Raw genomic sequence first — 17,919 nt, 5'->3', positions numbered from 1 at the left:
AGAGGGTCTGGCAGTGCTGTGCCTGGGCTGTGCAGTGGGCAGCACGGTGTGGGCAGCTTCAGCCCAGCACTGCAGCCACTTTGCTGGGCTCCCCTTGAAGGGCCTGTGTGTCACCTGCGGTCCCTGAGCACCAGGACAGGACAGGGTGGCATAATGAGCACCCTGGGGCTGGCAGAGACAATGTCTGGGCTGCTTTTGCAGACATGAGGAAGAGTGTGTGCTATCGCAACTACAACGACACGTGTGAGAATGAGCTGTCCTTCAACATGACCAAGAAGATGTGCTGCTGCTCCTACAACATTGGCAAGGCCTGGAACAAGCCTTGTGAGCCCTGTCCCACGCCAGCCAGCCGTAAGTATGGAAAACCATCTTGATATGGTGGCTGCCCTCTTGCTTTTCCAGCAATCCCATGCACTTCAAGTCACAGGCACTAACCAAATAGAGGGGGAGAAGGTCTGGGAGGCAGCACTTGTGGTGCCCAGAGAGGTGGTAGATGCCCCATCCCTGGAGACATCCCAGGCCAGGCTGGCCGGGGCTCTGAGCAACCTGAGCTGGTGAAGATGTCCCTGCTCATGGCAGGGGTGGGACTAGATGAGCTTTGAAGGTCCCTTTGCCTGGTGCCGTATGTGTCTTTGGGGTTCCCCATGTGCTGATCCCCTCCTGTCACACCCACTCCCCGCTCACTCTAACCACAGCTGCCCTTGTCCCTCTCATCCTTCCCTGCACCCGCTCTGGCCATGACCTTGGTGTTCCCCTTCCAGCTGAGTACCAGATCCTGTGCGGGAACCAGGCCCCTGGCTTCATCATCGACATCCACACAGGGAAGCCCATAGGTGAGTAGAGACCCCGTGCCCTGCGGAGCCTGGGCTGCTCTCTGCCCCTCTGCTCTCCTCCTGCACTGCCCGTGAGCTCCTTCCTTTCCCCTCCCTTAGAAAATTAAGCCCTGAGCAGAGGAGAGGCAAGGAGAATAGGTGGCAAGCATGGCTGCAAGCAGCTGGCCAAGCCTTCAAGCTGATGCCTGAGTGGCTGCTCTGTTCAGACCTCCCCACATTTGCAATTGTCCCATTGTTTCTGTCCCCTCTGGAGAAATAGGTGGCCAGTGACCACAGATGGTGGCCAGTGGCCAGGTAGATCCAAACCTGTGGTAGTTCTGGTGCTCACTGCCAGGGCACTGCTGAGAGCCAAGGGTTCCAGTGGTGTGTTGCTAGATGGGAAGCCAGAGGAGCTGTTGAAAGTCCTGGCATTTGTGGGCTGTCTACAGATATTTTGCAGTTTTCAAAGACAGACTTGCTGGTAGTTTGTGAGACAAATGGACCAGTTAATGCTTGCTTCACCTGTTGGCAGTGCCAGCTGGGGACAGAAGAGGAGATGAGTTCATCTCCTGCCCCCAGGAAGAAAGCACAGCAGAGGGTGTTTCTGCCAAGCAGCCCCAACCTGGCATGATCTGCAGGATCCAGCATCAATCCTCCAAAAGCTGCTCCACTCTTTGTCTGGTGGCCCTTTTCCTGCTAGTCTTCTTTCTAGAAGGAACAAGGGCAGCCATCTCCCAACTCTGGGGGATGTTCTCCTCCCTTCCGCCTTCCCGGGATGCTGAGAGATGTTTGTCTGTGCGCAGATATCGATGAGTGCAGCGAGATCCCCGCCATCTGCACCAACGGTGTCTGCATCAACCAAATTGGCAGCTTCAGGTGCGAGTGTCCCATTGGATTCAGCTACAACAACATCCTGCTCATCTGCGAAGGTAACGGGGCAGCTGGGGCAGCAGCCAGGAGGGTGCTGGGGGCTCCCAGTGTGGCATTGGCACCTCCCCAGCTCATGGGGCATCACGGGCAGGGCTGTCTGCAGTCATGGATGGAGTCTACATGTTCTCAGCCTTCTTGAAATCTTCTGCATTTTCCACATCAACAGTTGGACAAAAATTGGTGGTTTTCATTCATATTCTTGTCTGGTTTTCCCTTCCTCTGTTTGTGGGGTTTTTTGGTTAGAAAAAGGTTGCAAATGTGAATACTTCAAGGTTTTTGAGTTGAAACTAAAATTCCTGTTATATTATAGCAAAGCCATAGAAAAAGGTTGAAAATTGACCCTGATCAGAACAAACCAGGGTTTAAAATTGAGTTGACTCCACAGAGCCACTCCAGCCCTACCAGGATGTCGGTGCCCGTTGAGCACTTGGCACACTCAAGGTTTGCGTTTGCTCTCGTCCTGCAGACATCGACGAGTGCAGCAACGGGGAGAACCTGTGCCAGCGCAACGCCGACTGCATCAACATCCCGGGCAGTTACAGGTGCGAATGCTCCACTGGATACAAGCTGTCGCCCAGCGGAGCCTGCGTGGGTAAGATGGGAGCTCTTTGCTACCTATTCCAGAGACACGTGTGTGAGGCGCTGACACCCCTGCCTACGTGCTCCAGATGGTTTTGGAAGCCACCCTGGGTGGACCCAAGGAAGGACAGGATGCAGGATATGAAAGGAGGTTCTAGCATGGAGGGAGTTGGTCTCTTCTCCCACAGAACAAGCGACAGGATGAGCTGAAACAGCCTCAAGTTGCACCAGGGGAGGCTGAGGCTGGATCTGGGGAACAATTTCTTCCCAAAGGGCTGTGGGGCATTGGAACAGGCTGCCCAGGGCAGTGCTGGAGTCACCAGCCCTGGAGGGCTGGACAGACGGACATGAGGTTCTCAGGACATGGGGTAATGCCAGGAGTGGGGTAATGGTTGGACTCCATGGTCTTGAGGAGCTTTTCCAACCAAACTGATCCTATGATGCTCCTCTGAAGGACATGCCAGTCCCATGCATGTGTTCTTGGTCTCTTGTTAACCGTGGGGACTCTGACCTGTCTGTGCTGTGATTGTGGGATACCTGTACATTTGGAACAGTCCCCAGGGATTGTGGGCTGCTGAAGGATGGAAAAAAGGTCACTGTGAAGTGCAGCTTTAGTCTGGCATCTCAGGCCATTTTCTCCGATTAAACTGCCTTTTTTTAGAGAAGACAGTGCATCAGTCTTGTTCTCAGTGAAACCAACTCTCAGAAAACAGAAACCCTATTCCGCTGTGCTGCTACTCACAGACACAGCGTCCCAGCAGCAGGCAGGGCTCTGCAGGAGGCCAGTGCCTCAGTTCTTCCCATTTGCTCCATCCCTTCTGCTCGTTAATGCCCATTTTTGCTTTGTTTTAGGTCGCAATGAATGCCAGGAGATCCCCAACGTCTGCAGCCACGGCGACTGCGTTGACACCGAGGGCAGCTACGTCTGCATCTGCCACAACGGCTTCAAGGCCACGGGGGAGCAGACCATGTGCATGGGTCAGTGTGGCTGCACAGCCCTGCCGGGAACCAGATATTGTTGTCCCAAATCCAGGGTCCACCCCATACGCAATAGGCTACATTTGCACACAGAAACATGATATTGTTTATTACAGAGCTGCACAAGTCTGGATGCTGGAATAAAGCCAGCACACCAGAAAGAAAGTGACAGGTGTTATATACAAAACCTTATCAATACATTCACACCTTCAGGGCAGTCCTAAAGAGCCAATTGGTTGCACATTTGCATATTGGTTACACAATCATTTTAGCATATAATGAGCAACATTCAGCTAAAGGACACTTGATCCAACAGTCTCAAGTTGTGTGTTAAAACAAGACTCAACTAATTGTGCAGGGTCCACAACGTCTAAAGCGGCAAGGTCAGTAATCTCTAGTTTCTGATTTGGTGTTTTGTGAGTCCCTCTTTGTTGGAGGAGCAGACTGACCTAAACCAGAGAGGATTTACATATCTTAAGGTTAGGAGTTGCCAACAGGATTCATTCTTTTAGGTGGTAGTGGCTACAATATCAGGATGGACAGGAGCTCTCTCCAGCACCCACTGGGTAGTGCCAAGGGCCACTGTGTCCTCTCCATCCCAGGCTGTCCCTGCAAGCACAGGGTGTTGTGCAGCTGCCTGGACCCCGTCTACACAGCCAGGACGGTGGCTCTCAGCTCCCTCAGCTCCTGGATCAGCTGTGGCCTTTTCTCTGCAGATATCGATGAGTGTGACCGACAGCCCTGTGGGAACGGGACGTGCAAGAACACAGTCGGCTCCTACAACTGCCTCTGCTTCCCGGGCTTTGAGCTCACACACAACAACGACTGCATGGGTGAGTTGAACGAAATCCTGACTGTACAGATTGCTGCCTGCGGTCAACGTGACAATGGCTGTGGGGCACGGGGTGTCACCCAGTGGCATATGGGGGGTCAGCTCTGGGTGTCACCTGGCAGTGGCTGTAGGGGTGGCTGTATGTGTCAGACAAGGTGGCACACTGACACATTCTGTCCATAATGTTGCTCCCTACAACTGCCTGAAAGGAGCTTGGAGCCAGGGGGGTCGGGCTCTGCTCCCCAGGAACAAGCGCCAGGAGCAGAGGAAACGGCCTCAAGTTGCGCCAGGGGAGGCTGAGGTTGGATCTGGGGAACAATTTCTTCCCCAAAGGGCTGTGGGGCATTGGAACAGGCTGCCCAGGGCAGTGCTGGAGTCACCAGCCCTGGAGGGTTGGACAGACGGAGATGAGGTTCTCGGGGGACATGGGTCAATGCCAGGGGTGGGTTATGATTGTACTCAATGATCTCGAGGGTCTCTTTCAACCAAAATCATTCTATGATTCTATGATTATCTCTTCCTGCTATGCTTATCATTTCCCTCCCACAGACATTGATGAATGTTCATCCCTGGTGGGGCAGGTGTGTCGGAACGGCCAGTGCATCAACAGCATCGGCTCCTTCCAGTGCCTGTGCCAAGAGGGGTATGACCGGACCCCTGATGGGAAGAACTGTGTAGGTGAGTGTCTGGACTGGCCCTGTGAGCTGAGCTGGAGGCTGGTGTGGCTGGCACTGGGCAGTGCTGTGCCACCTGGACCCCAGGCTAGTCCCATCACAAGCAACTGAGCAGTGGACTCTCCAGAACCATTTACTGCTTAAAAGGGGACGAAAAGAAAGATGGGGACCGACTTTTGAGCAGGGCCTGTTGTGATAGGACAAGGAGTGATGGTTTTAAACTAAAGGAGAGAGATTCAGGATGGATATAATGAAATTGTTGCCCTGAGGGTGGTGAGAGTCTGGCCCAGGTTGGCCAGAGAGGTGGTAGATGAACCATCCCTGGAGACGTCCCAGGCCAGGCTGGACGGGGCTCTGAGCACAGACACTATCACTGGTTATTTCTTCTCCTCTGCAGACATCAACGAGTGTGTGAGCCTGCCTGGGACCTGCTCCCCGGGCACCTGCCAGAACCTGGAGGGTTCCTTCCGCTGTATCTGCCCCCCTGGGTACGAGGTGCAGAATGACAACTGCATCGGTAATGTTGGCTCTTGGCCTCTTCCATTGCCAGCACAGCATGTGGGCAGCTCAGACTATTCCCTGAACAACCTATTCCTCCTCCGTGGGCTGGGGCATGAATCACCACCCCCAAATACCTTCTTGAAAGCAATGGGACACTGAGCGTGGCAAGGGAGGATGGGTGGGTTTGCTGTGCCTTGGCCTCTTCATTGTCCTGTTTCCCCTGAGGGTGGGGTAAGGGTGAGGACCAGAGTGAGGTCATGCAGGCATCAGAGTTCCCCAAACATCACAACTTCAGCTGATTTTGATGCAACGAGGAAATGAGTGACCTTTGGCTACTCTGTAAGTAAAATATCCCTGGTGCTCCCAGATATCAATGAATGTGAAGAGGAACCAAACATCTGCCTCTTCGGGACATGCACCAATACCCCTGGCAGCTTCCAGTGTGTCTGCCCTCCAGGCTTTGTGCTGTCTGATAACGGCCGACGGTGCTTCGGTGAGTGCAGCTCGTCACAGTGGGGAGAGGAGGGGTGCACAACCACCCCGGGTGTCTGCAATGTCCCCGTCCTCCTACAGATACTCGCCAGAGCTTCTGCTTCACTCGCTTCGACAACGGGAAGTGCTCTGTCCCTAAGGCCTTCAACACCACCAAGGCTCGGTGTTGCTGCAGCAAGATGCCAGGAGAAGGCTGGGGAGATCCCTGTGAGCTGTGCCCACAGGAGGGGAATGGTAAGTGTGCTGGGACCTGGATCCATGGGAGAGATGGTGCATGTGTCCCCAACAAGTGCAGAGTGTGGGGAGGGTGTGCAGGTCAGGTGAGACAACCAGCAGTGCAAGTGTCCGGCTGCATCCAGCTCTGGGTCCTCAGCACAGGACACACATGGACCTGCTGGAGAGGGGCCAGAGGAGCCACAGGAATGACCCGAGGCTGGAACAGCTCTGCTGGGGGACAGGCTGAGGGAGCTGGGGTGTTCAGCTGGAGAAGAGAAGCTCCAGGGAGACCTTAGTGTGGACTTTCCAGACTTAAAAGGGGGCCACAGGAAAGATGGGGACAGACTTTTGAGCAGGACCTGTTGCGACAGGACAAGAGGGGGTGGTTTTAAACTAAAGGAAAGAGATTCAGGCTGGACATGGGGAAGAAATTTTTGTCCCTGAGGGTGGTGAGAGCCTGGCCCAGGTTGGCCAGAAAGGTGGTAGATGAACCATCCCTGGAGACATCCCAGGCCAGGCTGGACGGGGCTCTGAGCAACCTGAGCTGGTGAAGATGTCCCTGTCATGGCAGGGGGGCACTGGGGGAGCTGGGAACATCCCTTCAACCCAAACCATCCTGTGATTCTATGAAAGTGGGCTCCTCCCTCTGGAGAATGCTGCCTTGAAACCCAATAGCCCTTACTTGGCTGCAGAATCCCTTGGATCTCCAGCAACCACAGTCAGGCTCTTGAGAAATGGATTGCTTTTCCTGCTTTGGATCTGCTCACAGTTCTCTGTGAGGCTTTAGATAATGCAGAAGCACCTCAGTGCATCCAGATCCATGGCAAGCACAGGTGTTTCCCAGCCAGCTGGGGTTTTGTGGCTTCCCACGGACAGTGAGCTGTCAAGCTCTCAGTCATGCGCTAGAAGCCTCCAAAGCACGTTTCTGCTTCTGGGAGTAGAAACACTTGTAATCACATCTCATTTTTCTGTTTTCTTCTAGTTGCTTTCCAGGAGCTGTGTCCATATGGCCACGGAGCCATCCCAGGCCCAGGTGACACCCGAGAAGGTACAGTCTGATCTAAGGAGGAGAATAAATTTGGGGTTTTTTGGGGAGGTTGCATAGAAGCAACCAAACTTAGGCTATTTGGAGAGTAGAGTTGAATCCCAGTGGTGGGAGAGGAGGGACGTAGGGCTGGGTACCCTCCCAAGGTTAAGGTTGCTGACTGCTCACCAGCGGTTCAGCGCCCAGTTCTGGAGAGGGAGTATCGGGGATTGGTGGGCCAGCCCTGCGAGGACAGGGATGATTCTGGCTTCATGCCCACATGAGGTTTCATTGCCTCGTTTTCCTTTTCCAGATGTTAACGAATGCTCAGAGAACCTGGGTGTCTGCATAAACGGAGCCTGCATTAACACCGATGGGTCCTTCCGCTGCGAGTGCCCCTTCGGCTACAACCTGGACTACACCGGCGTCAACTGCGTGGGTGAGAGTCTGCGTGGGGAGCACCTGCTCCCTCCTGCTTTTATCCTCCTCGTGCCAGAGGCCATGAGCGTGTTTGTGCCTCTGTGTGTGTGTGGAGAGAAGGAACATGCTTCTCACCTGCCCCTTTGTGTTTTACTCCTGGCTTTGCTGGTCTCTGGCTGCAAGAAATGCCCAGCCTGCACATTTCGGGTCTAACTCATTCACCTAACGTGGTCCTGGCTTCCTCCAGATACCGACGAGTGCTCCATCGGCAACCCGTGTGGGAACGGCACCTGCACCAATGTGGTGGGAGGCTTCGAGTGCGCCTGTGACGAGGGCTTTGAGCCAGGGCCCATGATGACATGTGAAGGTAATGCTGCTGTGGGGCAACTCATTTCATACTAGGCCGTGTATGTGACCCCACTGGATCACCACCTCCGATGGACAGTGCAGAAAAGCTGGCTGGGGCTCATCTCCACATGAGTGTGCACATCAGCACTGGTCCTCTTTGGCCTCCAGTGAGGCCTGAGCCCAGGACTGGAGTCCTGCCTAAAAGTAGGAGCTGCCTCCCCAGGGAGCCACGACCCTGTTCCTGTCAAAGCTGCTGAGACACCAGGTGTCTGTCTGTCCCTCTGCAACCAAAAACCATTACAGGAAGCCTTGGGGGAACAAAGTTCTCATGAGATGAATGCTTGGGGTGGGGCGAGTCTGTCCCGGGAAGATCCCCCCGCTATTATTACCCAGCTGACTCTGAGCACACAGGGTCGAGCTCTCCCCTCTCTCCTGCCCCCAGATATCAACGAGTGTGCGCTGAATCCCCTGCTCTGCGCCTTCCGCTGCATCAACACCTTCGGCTCCTACGAGTGCACCTGCCCCTCTGGATATGCCCTCCGAGAAGACAGAAGAATGTGCAGAGGTAAAACCCCTTCTGAGCTCCCGCACCCTCCCTGGGCCCCCGCACTTGGCCAGTCTCTGGTGCTGTTTGGAGAGGAGGCAGGAGCTGATCTGGTGAGACACCCTGCAGTGCTGGTCCAGCTCTGGGTCCTCAGCACAGGACACACATGGACCTGCTGGAGAGGGGCCAGAGGAGCCACAGAAATGATCGGAGGCTGGAACAGCTCTGCTGGGGGACAGGCTGAGAGTTGGGGTGTTCAGCTGGAGAAGACAAGGCTCTGCAGAGACCTTATTGCGACCTTTCTGGACTTAAAAAGATGGGGACAGACTTTTGAGCAGGGCCTGTTGCGATAGGACAGGGGGTGATGGTTCTGAACTAAAGGAGGGAGATTCAGGCTGGACATGAGGAAGGAATTGTTGCCCTGAGGGTGGTGAGAGCCTGGCCCAGGTTGGCCAGAGAGGTGGTGGATGAACCAGCCCTGGAGACATCCCAGTCCAGGCTGGACGGGGCTCTGAGCAACCTGAGCTGGTGAAGATGTCCCTGCTCATGGCAGGGGGGCACTGGGGGAGCTGGGAAGGTCCCTTCAGCACAAACCATCTGTGATTCTGTGATTGACCTGGTGTCTCTGGGCTTGTGCTCACTCTCACCTACCTCACTGTCTGGGCTGTGTGCCACCAGGCAGCACAGACCAGGGCAGCAGGGACTGGCAGAGCGGTGAAGATGTGTCCACTCAGTTGTCCCCACAGTGGTGCAGAGCTGGCAGGTTGAACATGGTCCCATGAGGTCGTTTCTCGGTTGCAGATCTGGATGAGTGTGCGGAAGGACTGCACGACTGCGAGTCTCGAGGGATGCTGTGCAAGAACCTCATCGGCACCTTCATGTGCATCTGCCCCCCAGGAATGCAACGCAGGCCTGATGGAGAGGGCTGCACAGGTACCAAGGATGGGTTCCCTGTGGGGCCAGAGGTCATCCTCTTCTAGACATTGTCTCTGTGGCTTTATTTTATGTCCCTCTACCCAACAGCTCCTCCTTGGGGCTTCCCATGTATCAGAACATCCTCTATGTCCTACCAGATGCCTGCACACACAGAACTTCTGTTCCTCTCTGGTCTGCACAGTTCCAGCACAGGATGACACAGCGTTGTGCCATGTGCCCTTTCTCTTGAGTTTTCCCGTGTCTGTGTCAAGCTTCTTTGCACTGAGATGCTTTTGGAAGGGTCAGCCTGCTCCTAGACCAGCAGCTTGGCCACTTGCAGATGGAGAATGTGCAAAGCAGAGAAGCCACCCTGCTCTGGGGCAGGTCCAGGGCAAGTGGACATGGTTCTGAGCTGGCTGAGGATGTGGAAATGGTCCTCAAGGACTGTGTGAGGGCATTTCAAACAGTGCTAGCATGAGGACTTATGGAAAGCTGAAATTTGTCCTATGCCTCACCACAGCTCTTTGGTGGCTCCTTCTTTTCTAGATGAGAACGAGTGTCGCACCAAGCCTGGAATCTGCCCCAACGGCCGCTGCATCAACACGATGGGAAGTTACCGCTGTGACTGCAACGAAGGTTTTGAAGTCAGTCCCTCTGGCACAGAGTGTATTGGTAATTACCACATCCTGGTGGGTCTTGAGTAGCCTCTTTTTAGTAGCACATGATGCTTTTCAAGTGTTTCAGGTTTCTGTGGAGAGAGTTGTTGGGGCATCACCTTTACCTTTGACATTATTATGTCCAAATCATGCTACCATGTGCTGGACAGGCTGCTGGGTTATCCGTGGTGCTGACACTCAGATCCTGACCTTGTTTCCCACTGTCTCCATCCAGACACCCGCCAGGGATTCTGCTTCACCGAAGTGCTGCAAACCATGTGCCAGATGTCCTCCACCAACCGCAACCTGGTCACCAAATCCGAGTGCTGCTGCAACAGCGGGCGCAGCTGGGGCCCCCAGTGTGAGCTGTGTCCCCTCCCTGGAACTGCCCAGTACAAGAAAATGTGTCCTCATGGGCCAGGTTACTCCACCGATGGCAGAGGTGAGCTGGGAGGCAGCAGAGATGTGGGTACACGCACAATTCCCCTGAGAACTGGTCCCCACTGGTTCTTCCTCCCGCAGACATCGACGAGTGCAAGGTGCTGCCCAACCTCTGCAAGAACGGCCAGTGCATCAACAGCATCGGCTCCTTCCGCTGCCACTGCCGGCTGGGCTACACCGCGGACATCACGGGCACGGCCTGTGTGGGTGAGTCGGGACAGGGAAACCCTCGGCATGTTCCACCCCTTCTTTTCAGGAGCCCCATCCAACAGCACAACCTGTGAATGCTGATGTATCCTGTCTCCTGAGTCTAGATTTGGATGAGTGTAACCAGTCCCCTAAGCCCTGTAACTTCATCTGCAAGAACACAGAAGGCAGCTACCAATGCTCCTGCCCCCGAGGGTACATTCTGCAAGAAGATGGGAAGATCTGCAAAGGTATTCACCGAGCAGAGAGCTCTGGCAGCACAGGGGGGATGGCAAGAGCTGATTAACCTGGTCCAGAATAGTCCAGTCTGGGATTTGTGCATCGCAGGAGAGGCAGAGTAAAATCTCTGCATCTTTTAAATGCATCTGTGTATGATCAGCAGCTGGGGTGGGGAGAGGACTTGTGATTCTCATGCAGGAGTTTTGGGTGTGTTGTTCGTGAGGCTGGTCCATGTCAGGTCCTGCTCTGCCCAGCGTCGCTGTGTCACCACCTACATGCAGGTGTCACAGACTCAAACTGCAAAGATATCTCAGTAAGATAAATTCAGACACATGTTCTTGTGCTTGTTACTTTAGATTTGGATGAATGTTCCACCAAGCAGCACAACTGCCAGTTCCTCTGTGTGAACATTATCGGAGGATTCAACTGCAAATGCCCTCCAGGCTTCACTCAGCACCACTCATCCTGCATCGGTGAGTAGAGGCATTCACTGCTCTGCTCTACAGCATGAGCGAGGTCCCTGTGGGTCCTTTTTAAAGTGAGGAGAGTCTTTGCAGCCTGCTAGCTCTAGATCTAGAGCTCTGCCCCTCTCCGGTTGGCCTGGGGTTGTGCATCTGGCTTGTGTATCTGCTGCTCAGACAGGACTGAGCTCCATGATGCGATGTAGCTGTCTGCAAAGCTCACGCGCAGCCACGTCCTTAGGGAAGGACTTACACGCGGCCACCGGTGTTTTGCAGACAATAACGAGTGCACAGCTCAGCCCTCTCTGTGTGGAGCCAAAGGACAGTGTCTGAACACACCAGGCAGCTATAACTGCGAGTGTCAGAAAGGATTCTCCCTGGACAGCTCTGGTGTCAACTGCGAAGGTGGGTCTGTGTCTCTGGGGCTTTGACAGAAACACGGTCTACATGGAAGAGTTCCTGGTGCGCTCACGGTCTCTTAGGCAGCTCTGTCCAGCCAAGAAGGGACTAATCCTTGCAGTGGGGCACCAGAAACCCACACAGGAAGCCCTGGTGCCCGACCTGCCTGGAGAAACACTGGCTCTTGGACAAGGAGATGAAGGTCTTGGTGGAGCAACCAGAGCAGCCAAGGGTGGGAAGGGAAGGGTCCTGTGTCTCAGTAGAAGAGACCTCATGCTGACCAAAACCTACCATGTGCTACGCTAAAGAAAAGCCTGTGTTCAACACAGGCAGCCTGAAGCAGAACAGATTTGGTAACGGTCCGGGCCAGACTTTAAAGCAAAAATATCCAAGCAGGGGATGTGTGTGGGCCTTGGGGCTGGGGGTGTTGCTCAGGACCAAGCTGCAGAGACATAATTAGGCAGAAGAACCTCCCACCCACATGAGCACCCTGAAGGATGCTGAGTGCTGGGCAGGTACTATGTGCACATGGTCCCTGGGCACCCAGCGCTGCCCGCAGCTCAGGGAGAAGTTTGTCTCACCACCACCTGTGTTATGTTACTGCAGATGTGGACGAGTGCGATGGAAACCATCGGTGCCAGCACGGCTGCCAGAACGTGCTCGGGGGCTACCGCTGCGGCTGTCCGCAGGGCTACGTGCAGCATTACCAGTGGAACCAGTGCGTGGGTGAGTGTGGGAGGGGGGCTCTGGTGTCCTGCGGCTGTGGGCTGGTGGATCACAGGATCACAGAACTGTTTGGGTTGGAAGGGACCTTCAAAGGCCATCTAGTCCAACCTCCTGCAATGAGCAGGAGTTTCCCTTGGCCGTGCAGGGTGGGGAGCACCAGCAGCACCTTCCGCCACAGTTCTGACTCGTTCTGTCTTTGGGTGCAGATGAAAACGAGTGCTCCAGCCCCACCGCCTGCGGCTCTGCCTCCTGCTACAACACTCTGGGGAGTTTCAAGTGCGTCTGTCCATCTGGCTTCGATTTTGATCAAGCCTTTGGCGGGTGCCAGGATGTGGACGAATGCTCAGCCGGCGGCAGCCCCTGCAGTTACGGCTGCTCCAACACAGACGGCGGTTATCTCTGCGGCTGCCCTGGGGGCTACTTCCGAGCAGGACAAGGGTAAGTGCAGCCAGAAGGTTGTCCCCACGGGCACCTGGACATTGCCAAGTGTGTGGTGCCCACAGACGTGCTCCATCATCACATTTCTGACACAATTTGAATAAGCCCCAGAAGCAAGTAAGTTCCCATTCCCACATGAGTCTTCAGCTTCTCCATGCCAGACTGTTCCTCACCCATCACAAGATCCTCATGCTGATGCCCATCTCCCCTTCCAGTTCACTAATCCCATGGTTAGTGCAGCTGCCAGCACTGTAGCAGATGCTCTGCAGGTCCATCTAGTCCAGGGTGCAGAGAGGTTAAACCTGATGGATACATCTAAACAAGAAGTGGCCTGATGTTCCTCAGACATGTCCTGTGTCCAAGCCATCCCTGTCTTGTATCCAGGCGTGTTTGTCGGTGCCACATGGAGAACCCCTGAGGGAAAAGGTAAGATTTCCATCTTGAAGCATGAATCTGAGATGGGTCTCTCTGCTTTTCTGCCACCAGACACTGTATTTCTGGCTTGGGTTTTGGGAAAGGCTCCTACCTTCCTGCCCCGCAAGAAGAGGATGAAGACAACCTGCTCTCCCCTGAAACCTGCTACGAGTGCAAGATAAATGGCTACCCCAAGAGGGGTCGGCAGCGACGCAGCGTCAACGGCACTGAGAAGCACCAGGTAAGAAGTCGGTGGCATCCTGGGTGGGGTGGAGCAGGAGGAGAGCTGGGGCACTCGGGGGGTGTCTGTCTGGGGTGGATCCAACACGATATGTCTGTTCCCATGGGGCTGGCTTGGTCCAGAGGCAGCAGCTCGCTGTGTACCTGCCCATGCTGGGCGCTTGGGTGTTTGTTGATGTCATTGAGTCCAGAAGTCCTGCAGAAATGGAGGGTCTTGCGCAATACCTTAGAGAAGGTCAGGACAATCTTAAGTGACATTTGTGTGTTTTGACCACAAATAAGTGCAGATAGATGGAAACAAGAAATAAAGTACGCGTTTCCCTGCAAGGAGAGCTCATGGGGAAACAGCTCCCATGGGGCCGTAAAGGATTGTCAGCCCTTGCTGTCTGACTCCAGACTGGACCTGTCACCATAAATACAGGTTCTTCCTTGGGAGGAAGTTCTGGCTTCTGTCCAAGGCTCCCCCAAGAAGTTCAAAGGCCTGGGCAGGACAGATTGGACTGGGAGGAAAATGTCCCTGAATTTATTGGTTCCTCCCGTGAAGACAAGGGCTGTGTACTGGCTGGTTCAGTCTCAGAGACACAACCAAAGAAACACTTAAAGGGAAGCAAGGGCCTTCTCTGAGCTGCATTGGGGCGACCCATGGGGCAGAACTCCTCTAAATCAAGTCCTCCTTCAGCTGGCCATGAGCTTTTCCTGGTTTCTGTAAGTAACATGCTTGGTTCCTTCCGAAGGATCACACCGTGAACTTGGCCAGCATGGATGTGGATGCTCCTCTGTCCATGACGCTGAACCTCTCTGACCTGGCTCACAAGGAGCACATCCTGGAGCTCCTGCCGGCTGTGGAGCCCCTGGAGAACCGTGTGCGGTACCTCATCTCCCAGGGGAACGACGATGGCTATTTCCGCATCCACCAAAAAGAGGGGCTCAGCTACCTGCACCTCGGCCGCAAGAAAATCCTGCCTGGCACCTACCTGCTGGAAATCGTCAGCGTGCCCCTGTACCGCAAGAGGGAACTGCAGAAACTCGAGGCCAAGAACCACCTCAACTACTTAGCAGGGGAGCTGGGCCAAGCACTGAGGATGAAGCTCCAGCTCCAGCTCTACTAACATCCGTGAGATCCACCCACCCAAGCGACAGTCCGGTCCTTCGCCTTGCCACCCCCACCTGGAAACAAGTGCCTCTTCTCTCGCTGCCCCCCCTGCCACCGCCTTCCCACCCTGCGCTGCACAACTGATGGGACGTGTCCCTCCGGGCTCAGCACCCACCTTGGCCACGCAGGGATCCTCTGCTTCTCGGGGTGCTGGAGTCCAAAACCCAGCCACACCACCAAAGAGCTGATGAAAGCTTGGCCAAAGTCCCAACCCTGCTAGCAGGGACTCCCTCCCTCTGCTCAGCTCTTGCCGGGCTCCTTTAACCAAGATACTGTTAGTCCAAGCTGGTAAGGGCAGGACCACGGGGAAGCTGCGTGTCCTTCACAGTCACAGGCCGTACGTCACCTGTGAGGGGGGTTTGAAAGCAGCACAGTGTGGGATCAGTGCATTTCCCAGCAGCTCGTGTTCCTCCTTTGCTTCTGCCTTGTGATGGTGCTGCAGAAACCATCCCATCCCTGTGCTGCCTGGGCTCTGCCTTTCTCTGTCCTCTCCATGTCCTCTGGTCCTTTTGGGCTCCTCTGTCAACCAGCACAGTCACCTCTGAGTGCCAGGACAGTTCAGGTTGCTGACCTTCCATCCTGAAGCAGCCAGACTGTGGGACCACAGGCTCTTGTAGGGAACTGTGGGTTTTCATAGAGCAATAGAACAGTTTGGGTGTGAAGGGACCGTCCCAGCTCCCCAGTGCCCCCCCTGCCATGACAGGGACATCTTCAGCAGCTCAGGTTGCTCAGAGCCCCGTCCAGCCTGGCCTGGGATGTCTCCAGGGATGGTTCATCCACCACCTCTCTGGCCAACCTGGGCCAGTATTTTACCACCCTGAGTGGTAAAACTGTTCAATTTTCATCTGAAAGGGCTTTTCCAGAGCTCCAGCAAGTCAAGGTGTCCTTCTGTAGAAGGGGAGGAGCTCTGGGGAGAGGCAATTGCATTGTTGAGTGTGGCTGGACAAACTAAACTGGCAAGAAAAAAATGTTATGAGTCTGGTTGAGAGCATGTGGATGCGTCCTGTGACAGGGGCCCTGGCAGGACACGTGTGACATGCTGCAGGGACACATTTCCTGGCCGCCACCCACGTGAATGTTTGCAAATCCCATGCAGAATTTCCCAGCAGTAGGAGTGAGATGGGGATGGGGGGTGTCCCTGCAGCCGGAGGAGCCAGGCAGAGCTTCCTTTGCAAACAGCCCTGGGCTCCGAGCCACCCAGCTGTGTGACCCCAGGCAGGAGCACCTCTGAAAACACAGGGCCTGCAAGTCCCTCCCCTCTGGTTGTCACATCTTGGTCAGTCCAAGGTGACAGCGGCGATGGACAGTTAATGCGGACGAACGAAATGCACTAACAAAAAGAGCGTGGAAACTATTAATTGAGTGAATTGAGGTCTCCCTCCTGCCTCGCTCTGTCCGGGTGGGCTTTCCTTCCTCCCTCCCTCACCAGTCCTCCCCCACTTGTTATTTTTGCATGAATTCATTTTCAGTCCTGCGTCAGCCCTGCGCGTCGCCACAGGCGAGAACGGTGCTAATTCACTCCGGTGACACACCAAACTACCTTCTGCACACAGCCACGGTGCTTTCAGGAGCTGGTGCTGGGATGGACTCGTCAGCGTTGGTGCACTGCATCCATCCACCCTCTCGTATTTATGTATAACCACCAAAGTTACGGTTGCTCGGTGTTGTGAGGAGTGCGTATTCCTGTAGCTTTTCTATCTCATTTTTGGTGCTTGGGGGGGTTGTTTTGTTATGTCCCAGCACGCTGCCACCGCCCGGGGTGGGGGGTGTATGTATACTGTATTTGGGCTCATGTCAAACTTGAAAACTCTGTTACATGATGCAGCTCCAGACTCTGGATTGTGCAAGAGTCCCAGAGCTTGTGACAGGATGGGTGGCCTGATGTTTGGGTTATTGTTTTTTTATTATTATTATTTTGGTTTGGTTTGGTTTTCCAACAGGTGCTTTTTTTAAAAAAAAAAAAGAAAAAAAACTATTAATAATAATAAATTAGCAGAGATGGGTTTGTGTGTGTGTGTTGAGCCAAAAGTCTCCCATGAAAACGCTCAAGGTTTCCTTCATTCCTCTCTGGTGCGGTGTTTCTTTGGTTTATTGTTTTGTATTGACATTTCTTACTGCTTGGTTTGGTTTGCTTGGTTTATTTTGGGGGGGAAGCCTTGAAACCCAAAACCTGTGCCCCCCTTGTCCCGCACAGAGAGGCGGCTCTTTGTGGAATTCCTTTTTTGTATCAGAAGCAACAGCAACAATAAAATTATTTTGGGTTAAGTGGTTGTCGTGTCCTGCTCCTCGGCGCGGCGGTGGCTGCGTCCTACCTGCTGATGTCCCCTCAGCACCCTTGGGGGGTTTGGGGTCCTTTCCTGATCTTTGCTGGTTCCCAGTGAGGGGTTTCTCTGGGCAGGGAGGTGCCTGGGGACACAGCACGGAAACAGGGACCACATGGAGTCACCTCACCCCTCCACCATACAGAATCATGGACTAGTTTGGGTTAAAGGGACCTTCCAAGCTCATTTGAGACAACCACTGCCATGAACCACAGAATCCCAGAATGTCAGGGGTTGAAGGGCCCTGGAAAGCTCATCCAGTGCAATCCCCCCATGGAGCAGGAACACCCAGATGAGGTTACACAGGAAGGTGTCCAGGCGGGTTGGAATGTCTGCACAGAAGGAGACTCCACAACCCCCTGGGCAGCCTGGGCCAGGCTCTGCCACCCTCACCCCAAACAAGTTGCTTCTCATATTTAAGTGGAACCTCCTGTGTTCTAGTTTGCACCCATTGCCCCTTGTCCTGTCACTGGTTGTCACCAGAAGAGCCTGGCTCCATCCTCCTGACACTCCCCCTTTCCATCTTGATCCCCAGGAATGAGTCCCCCCTCAGTCTCCTCTTGTCCAGCTCCAGAGCCCCAGCTCCCTCAGCCTTTCCTCACACGGGAGATGCTCCACTCCCTTCAGCATCTTTGTTGCAGGGACATCTTGACCACAGGCTCATTCCACCCTTTAAATCCCTGTGGGTTTTTGACCAAGAGTCAAGAGCTAGAGATGGGTGGTGGATGGGAAAGCACAAGGAGTGTCTGAAGCAGAATCAGAGTCTGATCAGGGAAAGCGGCTGGAAAAAGTCTTTGTGTCAGCTAGAAAGGAATTTCTAGATACTAACATTTCAGATATTAGAATCATAGAATGGTTTGTGTTGAAGGGACCTTCCCAGCTCCCCCAGTGCCCCCCTGCCATAGCAGGGACATCTTCAGCAGCTCAGGTTGCTCAGAGCCCCGTCCAGCCTGGCCTGGGATGTCTCCAGGGGTGGTTC

At 54.4% G+C, this 17,919-nt stretch overlaps 2 protein-coding genes across 6 annotated transcripts in view; one reads left to right on the top strand and one right to left on the bottom strand.

The window, feature by feature from the left end:
- The window catches only part of FBN3 (fibrillin 3), a 98,674-nt gene extending 81,790 nt beyond the window's left edge, over window positions 1-16,884 (top strand). For all 5 annotated transcript variants that reach the window (XM_065042615.1, XM_065042618.1, XM_013367468.3 and 2 more), the window contains exons 41-65: window positions 202-351; window positions 762-833; window positions 1,616-1,741; window positions 2,209-2,334; window positions 3,174-3,299; window positions 4,016-4,132; window positions 4,681-4,809; window positions 5,203-5,322; window positions 5,674-5,799; window positions 5,880-6,032; window positions 6,997-7,062; window positions 7,352-7,477; window positions 7,706-7,825; window positions 8,249-8,371; window positions 9,152-9,283; window positions 9,812-9,937; window positions 10,157-10,363; window positions 10,444-10,569; window positions 10,677-10,799; window positions 11,145-11,261; window positions 11,526-11,654; window positions 12,255-12,374; window positions 12,581-12,812; window positions 13,299-13,467; window positions 14,201-16,884. In XM_065042615.1, coding sequence (XP_064898687.1) covers window positions 202-351; window positions 762-833; window positions 1,616-1,741; window positions 2,209-2,334; window positions 3,174-3,299; window positions 4,016-4,132; window positions 4,681-4,809; window positions 5,203-5,322; window positions 5,674-5,799; window positions 5,880-6,032; window positions 6,997-7,062; window positions 7,352-7,477; window positions 7,706-7,825; window positions 8,249-8,371; window positions 9,152-9,283; window positions 9,812-9,937; window positions 10,157-10,363; window positions 10,444-10,569; window positions 10,677-10,799; window positions 11,145-11,261; window positions 11,526-11,654; window positions 12,255-12,374; window positions 12,581-12,812; window positions 13,299-13,467; window positions 14,201-14,575 — 3,536 coding nt within the window. In that variant the 3' untranslated portion in view covers window positions 14,576-16,884. The remainder of the gene's footprint in view (window positions 1-201; window positions 352-761; window positions 834-1,615; window positions 1,742-2,208; window positions 2,335-3,173; window positions 3,300-4,015; window positions 4,133-4,680; window positions 4,810-5,202; window positions 5,323-5,673; window positions 5,800-5,879; window positions 6,033-6,996; window positions 7,063-7,351; window positions 7,478-7,705; window positions 7,826-8,248; window positions 8,372-9,151; window positions 9,284-9,811; window positions 9,938-10,156; window positions 10,364-10,443; window positions 10,570-10,676; window positions 10,800-11,144; window positions 11,262-11,525; window positions 11,655-12,254; window positions 12,375-12,580; window positions 12,813-13,298; window positions 13,468-14,200) is intronic.
- LOC110355552 (killer cell lectin-like receptor subfamily F member 1) overlaps window positions 1-17,919 on the bottom strand; it is a 201,229-nt gene that overhangs the window by 147,982 nt on the left and 35,328 nt on the right. The gene's annotated exons all lie outside the window — the stretch shown is intronic.

Source organism: Columba livia, chromosome 27 (genome assembly GCF_036013475.1).
Source record: "Columba livia isolate bColLiv1 breed racing homer chromosome 27, bColLiv1.pat.W.v2, whole genome shotgun sequence".
Lineage (NCBI taxonomy): Eukaryota > Metazoa > Chordata > Aves > Columbiformes > Columbidae > Columba > Columba livia.
This window is presented reverse-complemented; position numbering and strand designations above follow the sequence as displayed.